Source organism: Egretta garzetta, unplaced genomic scaffold, assembly GCF_000687185.1.
Source record: "Egretta garzetta isolate BGI_Z169 unplaced genomic scaffold, ASM68718v1 scaffold246, whole genome shotgun sequence".
NCBI lineage: Eukaryota > Metazoa > Chordata > Aves > Pelecaniformes > Ardeidae > Egretta > Egretta garzetta.
Window position 1 is genome coordinate 742,680 of NW_009259976.1, and position 11,982 is coordinate 754,661.

The window sequence follows — 11,982 nt, forward strand, 5'->3', positions numbered from 1 at the left end:
ATTAAATTCAGAATTTTTTCTTCTTACAAATATTTATAGTGACATTTCAAAGGAAGCTGGAACTTGTGTTTGATTCCAAAATGTAAGTGCTGTAAATACATATACTCAGACAAAAAATGGGCACATATATAGGTTTTTTGGAACACTCATTTTTAATTTATATAATCTGTGCCAATACACTGCTATTCTAAGAAATATCTGCTGTGTAATTGCTGAAGCAGAGGTGGAAAGATTACTGGAAACTGTTATATATTATGTTTGCATTGCGGTATCACTGTCTGAGGTTGGTGTCTCATTGTGTGAAATATTTAATGTAGTGCAGAGTTAGGACTGGAAAAGCTTAAGTGTTTGCAGTTAGAGCTTTCTAGTGTGTATGGACGTGCAGCAAAATGCTGTTGTCTGTAGGTGAAAAGGGAACGTGAGGTAACCTGCACTGGACACCACACTTGTGGATTATATATACAGGGGAGTATAAAATAGTGAAAGCATAGGAAGGACTTTGGAAAAAATATACTAGCACTGCTTTTTTTTGTTTGGCTTTTTGAGGTGTGGTTTGTTTTTTTTTTTTTTTTAAATTTTAAAATTAAAATTTTTTCCCAATCAGTTTTTGCATATCATTTTCCCCTCTCTGGTACTTGAGTTGTAATCGGTTACAATGACAGTGTTGTTTTTGCAGTTAACACTTAAAGAAATTGTTGTTGCTGCTGTTTATTCATTTGCTTACTCAAGTGGGATTTTGTCACTTGGCGTAGGTGAGGACATGGTTGGTGCGTGAGAATGCAAGAAAGGTTTGAGTGTCCCTGAAGCCCCTTCTGAGCACTGCAGACATCTGAAAATACTGAGTGACTTCATGATTAAAATGAGAGATTACTTTCAGTGCAGATCAATGCCAAGTGAGGAGGAGGGGACAAAACAGACTTCTATGCAAAGCCATGCCTATAGCAAAACATAAAATCATGCCTGGACAATGACTGGTGCCTGACTATGTGTTACTGCTCAGGAAAAGGAGGCTGGGTTTGTTTTGGGTAGTCTTTTGCAAACACCTTGCTCAGTGCTAGTTTAAAAAAAAAAAAAAAAAAAAGTCACCACAGATAAGTTGTTAGAAATTATTATGGAAAAGGAGTAGAAGACAAAAGAGAAGGCTTGAATGTGCCATGTTATAAATCCCCATCTTGACTGTCATGTGCTGTTTTGGACCTTGTTCCAAGATTTAGTAGAAAAGGAAGAGGCATAGAGAAGAATGACAGGATTGGGCTGGCTCCTGGAGGAAGAAAGGGTAGACAAGATTGGGACTAATCAATCTGGAGAAGGGATGTGATGAAGAAAGTAAAGATGTACATTGCAGAACTTGCTCCAGAGAGATACTTTGGAAGACAAAACCATAGTGGTTTCAAAGGTAAATTGGGCAAGCCCGTGGGGGATAAGGATTTAAATACTTGGCTTTGGGTTCATCCTAAGGTTCTGGGCATGTAAATCTTGGGAATCCCTAAATTTCTGGTGGCTAGAGTTGGGGAAAATACTCGGCCAGCCTCATTCACACCTCCCATCTTATGCTCATTCCTTAGACATCTGTGCTAAGCCTTTCAGAAACCTCTGAATTGAGAGTGCCGGCACTAGTACATGCGTACTTGAAAAGAAGTGCGCGGAAGAGGCTTGGCTGTCGTTAGAGCACCTGTTTGGACGTGTTCCCAGTATTGTTGCAGGGAGGGGAGTGTTTGTGTTCAAGGCTCGCTATGTAAGCTGAACGGAACTTCTCAAGAATTTGGGAGGCAGGGTAACAGTGAGGTACGAATAGCTCCAAGAGGAGCTTGGGACCATAACTTTTGGATTGTTGTGAAGTTGTGTGTTACTTGTTTTGGTTTTAACTCTGTTTATCTGGGTGTCTGGCATTGTGCATTTCGATTGTTATCCCCCTCATGTTTTGGAGAGGTGGCTTTTTTCTGTCTTCTGCCAGTGGATTGGGGATGGTGATACCTTTGCTGTTCTGCCCCTTTTCAGCTTCTGTATTCTGTGTCTGCCTTCCTTTTGAATGAGACCGGTTACTTTCCTATCTGTTGCCCATAGCTTTTTTTTTTTTTTCCCCCCCCTCTAGGGGCAGCTGTGTGAAAATGGTGACTGTTACCAGGTTTTGATCAGAGCTGCAAAACCAAGTAGTCCTCTTAATTTAATTTTGCATCTGTGTGGTGAAGCTTTGCGCAGCAGTAGTGTATCTACACCTTTGAGAAGACCACATTACATTAATTAACAGTTTGCAGCTGGAAGAGTTTTTTGTAACTATGAGAGCTTAACCTTAACACAAGCATAGTTCCGCATTACTTGACAATATCCAGGGTAAATTGTCTTTTTTCCAAGTCCTTTTTGCTTTTGGAAGGCTCAGTTTGCAAGGAGAGGGCTGTGGTGTTTTGTTTGTCTCTGATATCCTATCTCCATTAATGTATTAAAATGCAGAACTGCTTTTGCTTTGTTAGGAAATCTGTATTTTAAAAATGTAAAACAGCTGTAATTAACCTGCAAATAAGTAACCTCAATGCAAAATTTTCACGTGAGGAAATCTGTGGCAATACAGTTCATTCTCTCTGGCATTTCATCCTCATTTGCTGCAACACATGTCCAGGACTGTCCAGTGATACATAACCTGTGCCTATTTATATACAGCACAAAGTACTGCTTTACGCCTCTGAGTTGTCTCTACACTTTTGAGGACCAAATGCCAAAAGAAAGAGCCCCCTAAGCTTTAAGGTGTAGAAGATCACAAACTTACAGCAATAACGACAAACACTAATGAACGTATTTGCTCATTATATTGTTCACAATACCTATTTTCTAATCTGTACCAGCTGGCCGAACCTCCCTGCACAGAGGTACGGTTTCTAAAGCCTACAGGTTTTTGATTCCAGTCTAAGTATACTAAAAGTGTGTTTACAAGATTGGATGTAGAAGACTTCTTCCACTGAACTGCAGCTGTCCCTTGTTTGTGCAGACAGAGTTTATATAAAAACTCAGAAGGTCTCTTGCCAATTCAATAAGCATGAAGAGTGGTGTGTGGTGTTTACATCTTGGTCTCTCTCTTGCCAGAAGTTTTCTCTCTCAGTGTATAATCATTGCCTCTTACATCTCAGAAGTAATCTTCTGGTATTGGACTACATCTTTGGAAGTATGAGTCAAGGGAAAAGACCTGCTCAAAGCTCTTACCCAAGTTTACAGACTCCTTTGTTTGGCTTAGTCTATTGTATTGTGCTCTCCTGGTTCTCCACTTTTTTCACTACGGCAGAAGCCATAAAATCTTGTATCAGGCTTTAGAAATCAGAGGTGATTTCAGTTGGTTTAATTTACCTTTCCTGCAGGAAAACAAACCATTGCAGCCAGTGGTACCGTTTCTTCTTGCATTCCTAATGAAATATGGGGCAACAGCAATGTTCCTGCAAATTTCCTTTGAAGGGAATTCTTTTAAAGGAATGTAATTGGTATAGTGTAGTTTACAAGGGAAAAGTATCGAAAGCAATCCTCATTCATTTCGAGATGCATCAAATTTTAATTTATTCTGCTGAAATGAAGAAAGGAATTTCATAAACCATGAAAAATGTAGGATTAAATGTGAAACTTCTATGACAATATAAAGTACTGATTTTCCATTTCATTGTGTTCACCTCTGTTGTCTCTGAGACTGATCACAAATGGAATTCAACGTCTTACTCTTCACTTTAAACAATTGAAAAATCTTGAGTTGTCTTTAGCTTCTCACAAAAAGTGATACGGTAAGAGGATTAAATCACTAATGCAACAAGAAAGACTTTAAAAAGTAAAATAAAATCTTATTATATAGCTCCCGTGACAGACAACTTGCCTAATTAATCATAACAGATTTATAATCAAAGGTTTATATTATAAACAAAGTCTTTATATCAAATATTTCATCTGAAGGCAGTTTCTGAAATAAATACAAATAGAAAAAAGTATAGTGTTCTAAATTTTAATTTTTATATCCTTTCTCTTCATATCTCTCTCATACTTCATATGGGTCAAAATAAGCAACATTTGAATACAATTAAAATGTGGAGCTGTAGGATATTCCAGCTATTTAGGTAAGCCTGTTTAATGTCTTCACCGGACCCATGAGTGATAGAAGTATATTGTAAAAATAATAATAATAATAATAATAATAATAAAATCTTAGCATTGCATACTACTAGAACTTTTAAAATATAGCTTCTTTAGAAAGATAAAGACGAATTAAGCAAGATCCATCAGTGGCATTTAATTAACAACTTACTCGTACGTGGCTTAACTGCACTTCTTAAGACATCGCATACATGATGTTCTGAAGCGCTTGTTTATGAGATAAGGGCTGTGGGTTTCCAGTAGATTGTAACAAAGTCTCAGACCTCAGCTTTCAGGAAAAGGCTTTCAAAACTTTCCTATCTTGGCCTGTAACACATTTTCCCGACATTTTTAACCCTGCTGTCCCCGCTGCACATGCATACTCCGTTACTTTAATCTGACAAATTTTATTAAGATCTTGCATGGAGACTTTAACATACAGATGGATTGTAGATCCACGATGGTCTCGTCGTTTCTTTTACGAGTGCTAATTATTTGGCATTATGTTTCTAGTGTGGGGTACAGAAAAACCTGTCCCTTCTGTGTCATGAGGGATGGCCTGTTTACTTGCATGCCTTCAAATTCTGTCTACTTAAGTGACTGGGAGCAAGACCAGAAAGACGTAGTGCTCTATTTGCCAATTCTAATAGCAAAAATTGTTTAGACTTGAGAAATCTCTCATTGTCTGTGATTCCATTAAAATGCCCATCACTGCATGGGTGGTGTTCCCCTCTCACAGAAGTATAGTCTGTATTTCTTCATCTCCGTTTTCATTTAAAGACTATTATGCTTTATATGATCTTGTCAATCAGGTTCTTTATTGTGTCATTTTCTTCCGTATATAACTTCTCGTGAGGTTTGAAACAAAGGCTTCTGCTTTCTCTTTGCAACCTTGATGCTGTTAGACGACTTAAAGATGTGGGAAAGGAGAAGGCAGAGCATTAACCTACTGAAGTGCACTGATACTAGGAACGTTAAATAAACCTTTCCCTTCCTTCTATAGTGCATTGGTATTAGGGACATTAAATAAACCCTTCCTTTCCTTCTAAAAATAAGCATACATTTGGCTTGTTTAAAATGTATTTTCTCACAACTGTAAAATGAATTTTTTGGATCCCTTTGTCACTTTAATTTTGCTCTGTGCACAGGATCTGTTTCTGTAACATTTCAGTAGCTTCCAGGGGACTGAGTTTCATATTTACTGTGTGTTCTTAGCATGACAACACACTAGTCGTATTAACAAGGATTTTGAAAACGCTGAGCTAATAAAACGTAATTAATGGAATGTTATTGTTTAAACTATTTCCAGGTACATCCACCTTTATGGAAGCATTAGCAGCCAATGGTACAACCAATATTCAGACTTCTGTAACAGGGGTGACAGCCAGCAAGCGGAGGTTTATTGACGACAGGAGAGATCAACCTTTTGATAAAAGGCTACGTTTCAGCGTGAGACAAACGGAGAGCGCGTACCGGTACAGAGACATTGTCGTCAGGAAACAAGATGGATTCACACACATTTTGCTATCAACAAAATCATCTGAAAATAATTCACTAAATCCAGAGGTCAGAACAATTCTCATTTTGGGGGGTGGGGGAGAGGGTGCTGCGGGAATCCGAAGTCTCTGCCTCATTTATGCCCATTGTTCAGGCACAAACGTACATGAAACAAGATTCAGGCTGTTACTTGCAAGATGTTACACATACAACTGACTTCAGCTGTAACTCAGTTGAGCTTTAACTACATTATCTGAACATGTAGAGGTACCGTCTCTTCTGAGGCATGTGGTGATTTATGAAATGCAACTTGAAACAAGCTTTAGCCTGAATTAAGGTTCTTTTTTTCTGAACTGGTTGCATATGCCATCTGCTGTCCAAATTACAGAAATGCTGAATGGGTGCTTTAGTTACAGATAACATCTAATAGATCTTTCCTTAATGATTTCATTATCTTAGTCTAATTACATTTTTGAAATGCAAAGCTTCTAATACTTTTTTTAACTTTCTTATTTTGGGATAATGAAAAAAGTTAACTTTTCTAATATGATGGTTGAGTGGATTCTAAGAAAAAATTAAAGCTGTTGAAGATCTCATGGGGGGAGGAGGAAAGGAGAACAGTATGCCACTTTTTAATGATGTAACAAGAAGATTGTAATGAATTTTTGATTTTTCAGGTAATGAAGGAAGTCCAAAGTGCACTGAACACAGCGGCTGCAGACGACAGTAAACTTGTGCTGTTCAGTGCCGTTGGTAGCATTTTCTGCTGTGGTCTTGATTTTATTTATTTTATACGACGTTTAACGGATGATAGAAAAAAGGAAAGCACTAAGATGGCAGAAGCTATTAGGTATGTAAGATCATCTTCAGTCATTGAGCGGGTACGCTTCATCGTGCAGTCTGGTTTGGTCTATCTTTTTGGGGTTTTTATTTTTAAAGCCTCTAATTCAACAGGATCTCAGACATTCACCTGTTACATGATATAGTGTGCAGCACTTCTTTCTTTATACTCCCTGTCTCTTTCTGTTTGGGCTGTCATTTCACGCATCACTGTTTTTACTACTAAAACTGAACTTTGGAAACTGGTAGTATGGTAATACTCCTCCAGCTGAAACCAATTTTAAAAGACTTAAGCAGCCATAGGGTTTCAGGAAAACAAATTTCACACACGCAAATACAAGCTGTGCATTGAATGAGTAACAATGTAGTACGTTCAGAGCAGTGGAGTGGTAGATAGTTTAGAGGAGTAGCTCAATACTAGTGAACACCATCCCAAGGATAGGTACCAAAGCTAATGTTTAAACAAAATGAACTGAACTACTACAAACCAGAAAAATATATATGGAAAAAAAGTATGGATCTTAGCAAGCCATGTTTTAATGGTACAAACAAGTAGCTTACCATTTGAACACTAGTTTTGAGAGCCTGGACTCTTGGAGTAGCTCTTGTATGCTTCCAGAGCGTCTGTTTTCCCTCAGAGACCTATGTTCTGTTGTCATTATCAATATTCATGTCCTTAAAAAAGACCTTGTAACATGTGAAGCCCGTTTCAGTGGAGGCACAGTTGGCTCATAGAGATGATGATAGTTTTTTTTCAAAGGAAAATTTTCAATCGTTACGTGTAAAGGTTGCTCACGCAGTGACATCAGATGCGGCCGGGGGTGGAGGCTCTTAACACTGAGCTTCTGTCACTACTTTAATTCAGGCCCTTCCAGAAGCCTGATTTGTCACCTATTATTCATTTTTAATAAAATGGATAAAGGTAACTTAAAACACCTCTACAACTCCCCTCCCCTTTCAAATATAGTAATGGTGGTTTTGGTATATACGCCAGAGATGGTCCTCTCTGGAATATTCAGACATGGTTAAAATTATCGTATGTCTCTGGATGGAACGTTTGTACAACAGCTGGCACGGGATAGTTCCAGTAGGAATTTTTTTGTATTCATCTATTCCAGTTCAGTAGAATGAGTTAAGAAGCAGCGTGATAACCTTTAGTGCTGGATGCAATATAGGAAAAATGGCCTGTTTCACAGGAATACAAAAACATGTAACGCAGATAAAGAACAAACTTTTAAAATTACCAATAAATCTCCCTTTTTAAAAATTTTGATAAAAATTCCGTATTTCAGCATCTAATACTGAAATGAAAAATCATCTGTCATTCAGAGCAAAGGAGCGCTTTACGGGCGCTGACAACTGCATGTTGTACATTGTATTCTAATCAGAATTTGTCACGTACTTGAAGTAAGCACGGACAGCTTTTCATTATATGTGGTAGCTATTAACTGAGAAATGCCCGCACCTCAGCTTTGAGGTTTTAGAAGTCTCTATTTGGTCTAATGCCTGTGTACACACACACGTACGTGCACACGCATGCACACACTTACTTTTTCCTAAGAAGCTCTTGAGGGCGTTTACTGTTTGAGAACAGAGATGCATGTAAGCGTCCGTGCTTTACGGGTACTGGAATGATTTGTCATTTCATGTCGGTAATGAGGATGACCAATATGCTTTTGTAAGTTAATAGCATAGTACCTATAGCATTGTGACCAACCAAGAGAAGGGAGGTAAGGAGGGGAAGTTTCACTGTATCACACTGGTGTGTGATATGTGATAATGGAGCCCTACTGTTTATGGCTCATGCATAATTTTAAATGGCAGATTTAAGAAAAGCTGATTCCAAAATGTCCAGAAACACTCCCTAAGGAAACTCGCTAATGCTTTGCGCGTCTTCGCTTACACGTATATACCTTATACCTTCACTTAAAAATTCAGATAGATAGGTACCTTGTACCAACACCATACACGAACACAGTGAAGACCAAGCAGGGCTGTAACCATGGTTTTGGTGCCCATAGGTGAGGTATGATTACAGCCTCATCTAAGAGAGGGCTGTGAGGCGTGTGAATATACCACAAGTGCCCTATCAGCTGGTGCTTGTAGGAGGGGCGTTAAATCCACACCTGACTGATTACCATGCTTTGCTGGGCTGGGAGAAATGCTAGGCTCAGCTGAGGTTAAAAGGTTGAGGTTGGAAGGGACCTTTGGAGGTCATCTTGTTCAACCTGCCCTTGCTCAAGGAGGGTCACCTAGAGCAGGTTGCCCAGGACCATCTGCAAGCAGGGTTTTTCACCATCTCCAAGAAAGGACAGTCCACAGCCTGGCTGGCCGCCTGTTCAGTAACCCTGACAGTGGGGAAAGTGTTTCCTGATGTTCAGAGGGAACCTCCTGTGTTTCAGTTTGTGCCCACTGCGTCTGGTCCCGTCTTTGGGCACCACTGAGAAGAGCCTGGCTCCATCCTCTTTGCATCTTCCCTTTGGGTATTTATACACAATGATGAGATCCCCTGAGCCTTCTCCAGGCTGAACAGTGCCAGCTTTCTCAGCATTTCCTCACATGAGAAATACTCCAGTCCCTTGGTCATCTTGGTGGCCCTTTGCTAGACCACCTTCAGTAGCTCCACATCTCTGTCACTGGGGAGCCTGTAACTGGTCACCAGTGCTGAGCAGAGGGGAAGGATCACCTCCCACAACCTTCTGGCAATGCTCCTCCTAATGCAGGCCAGGATACCATTAACCGCCTTTGCCACAAGGGCACATTGCTGGCTCAAGTTCAACTTGGTGTCCACCATGACCCCTAGGTCCTTTTCTGCCAAGCTGCTTTCCAGCTGTTTGGCTTCCATCATATACTGGTGCTTGGAGTTGTTCTTCCCCAGGTGCAGGACTCTGCACTTCCCCTTGTTGAACTTAGGAGGTTCCTGTCAGCCCATTTCTCCAGCCTGTTGCGGTCCCTCTGGATGGCAGCCCAGTTTTGTATCATCAGCAAACTTGCTGAGGGTACGCTGCCCGATCATCCAGATCATGAATGAAGCTGTTGAACAGTACTGGACTCAGCACTGACCCCCAGTGGTGCAACACTAATTACTGGTCTCCAGCTAGACTTCATGCCACCAATCACCACCCTCTGGGCCAGCCATTCAGACGGGGTTTTTTCAGCCCACCTCACTGTCTGCTCATACATCAACAGCTTGACTACGCGATTTTTACAGGAGGCAGTGCTGAAAGCCTCGCTCTGAAGCCTAGGTAGACAATATCCACTCCTCTCCCCTCATCCACCAAGCTAACCACCTCATCGTGGAAGGTCATCAGGTTGGTTTTGGAAGTGATGTTACTGTGGAGATGAATTATTACTGAATTTTCAAGGGCTGGTAAATTTTACTCTCTCTATACATGTAGTGAGTGCCTGTTTCTGTTTCTCTTCAGGAATTTTGTGAATACTTTTATTCAGTTTAAGAAGCCTATCATTGTAGCAGTAAATGGCCCAGCTATTGGACTTGGAGCATCTATCTTGCCTCTGTGTGATGTGGTTTGGGCTAACGAGAAGGCTTGGTTTCAGACACCATACACTACTTTTGGACAAAGTCCAGATGGATGTTCATCCCTTACATTCCCTCGGATAATGGGCCTGGCTTCTGTAAGTAGCTTGCAGGGTAGGGGCTGACAGCTTCACCGTGCAGTTGTGATAATTTATCCAGAGCGATTTCAATACTTTTTACCTTTGGTGTTGTCTTTGTTTTTTTCTTTCTCTCATGAAAACCTTTCGTGAGAAACTGGTACTTAGAGCTTCTCTGCTCCACGCTGTTACAACCTGGCCTTCACCTGTGTGCATAGAACAGAAAGCAGGCACGGGCCCTAATCCCGCGTCATGGCCACCCTTAACCCTGACGGTGGCAGAAGGGTGGTGTCCTGCACACCAGGACGCACCTTCCCTGCTGATGCCTTGTGAGGAGCAGCCCCTATGTCGTGCATTCGGCACAGGGTCAGAGAGTAGCAGAGAACGGGCTGGTCTGGACTCGGTGTCCTCTCACAGCAGAGCGCTGTGTCACCAGCTACCTCCAGCCTCACGCTCATATGCAAAATAAGTAATTCAGCTTTCATGCGCTCCTTCTCAAGAAGTTGTGTCAAACTTCCTTGCTTCGTAGATCTCTGATGATATTTAAGATCAGGTGTTATGCAAGAAATACTCAGTCCAAATCACCTTCGTGAAGGATATTTTTTTTTTTTCAGTCTTGCACTCGATTTACAGCATTGCTGGATTGAAAAAATGAAATGGCAACGCTTTGTGTTGTTGCTGGAAACATAAGCCACATGTAGCTCAGTATCCCTTTTCTCGCTTTCCAACTAGATGAAAGAATCAAATGTAACAGAAAGCTATTTAAAAATCTCTTACCTGCATTATTTTCTTGTTGCTTATTATTTTTTATGCTGTGTTCTTTGAAAACTGTTAGACCTACGTCCATTCCAATTTGAACAGTAACAGTATGAAACAAACGCTTGTAGCTCTACCTGTTTTTCCTAAATTACTATTTATTATAAAAGCCAGTTTTTCCCTGTAGGTATTTATTGATTTAAAAATACAGACTTTGATATGCTAAAAGCATCAGTTAGAACAGATCTAATGACGAATTGTGTGATGTCTGGATTTAGTTATTAAAAGATAACAGAAAAGGTAACTGAAACAGATTAGCAGTTATAAGAGTATCTTTAATATCTTAGCATGTTTCAAACTACTGATTGTTCCTTTCCCTTTTTATTTGGCCATCCATCCATCCATTCATCCATCCATTCCATCCATCCCCGTCCTTCAGAGACTCGTGGTTGTGACTTTTTGTTTCTTTACAAGTTGTACAAAAACCACAAGAAGCTCTTCCCTAGTGTACTCTTTCATGAGTGTTTGTGAATGCTCTCATTTTTAAATATAAAGATTTAAATTGAAAGCTTCCCGTGATAACAATTCCATAAAATTCAGTGCAAAGGTGGGGGGGAGAAAAAAAAATAGTAGTCCACTGGTTTCATACTAGCCTCGACCCCCTGAAACATAGCAATGTCAATGCTGTACGGGACACAGTTGGACTTAAATCAGCAAGCTTCATGAAATATATTCAGAATCCATAATGAAAAGTTTGATAAAGTAGGATGCTTTCTATCTCTAAAATGGAGAGAGAAGTCAGCAGAAAGAAGAGATGGCATGGGAAACGTTCAGGGGGAAAAAAAATTGAAGTATCATACACAAGAAAAATGTAAGGCCTCTGTATGCATCATAAAATTTGCTACAAATGTATTAATTCAGCGCTATTAGTCCCACCCTTAACTCTTGTAAGTCAGCTTGAGTACATTCTTTTTATCATCAACAGTTCTGTAAAAATGTCCAATGGCAAGATCGTCGGAAATAAATACCTCCCCTGCCAGGTCAGTCTTGGCTGCCGAGCAGGTCTGTCATGGACGGTTTGGTGTTTTTTTTTCACAGACCAGGCTCGACAGAGGTCCATTATTACAGGAAAGCCAAAGCCCAGAACGTAGGATTAAAAAATGATACTGTCTTGGG

The 11,982-nt window shown here is 40.2% G+C and overlaps 1 protein-coding gene across 1 annotated transcript in view; it reads left to right on the forward strand.

The window, feature by feature from the left end:
- The window catches only part of CDYL (chromodomain Y like), a 109,843-nt gene that overhangs the window by 92,061 nt on the left and 5,800 nt on the right, over positions 1–11,982 (forward strand). The window contains exons 3-5 of the mRNA XM_035895902.1: positions 5,408–5,664; positions 6,273–6,445; positions 9,861–10,071. Coding sequence (XP_035751795.1) covers positions 5,408–5,664; positions 6,273–6,445; positions 9,861–10,071 — 641 coding nt within the window. The remainder of the gene's footprint in view (positions 1–5,407; positions 5,665–6,272; positions 6,446–9,860; positions 10,072–11,982) is intronic.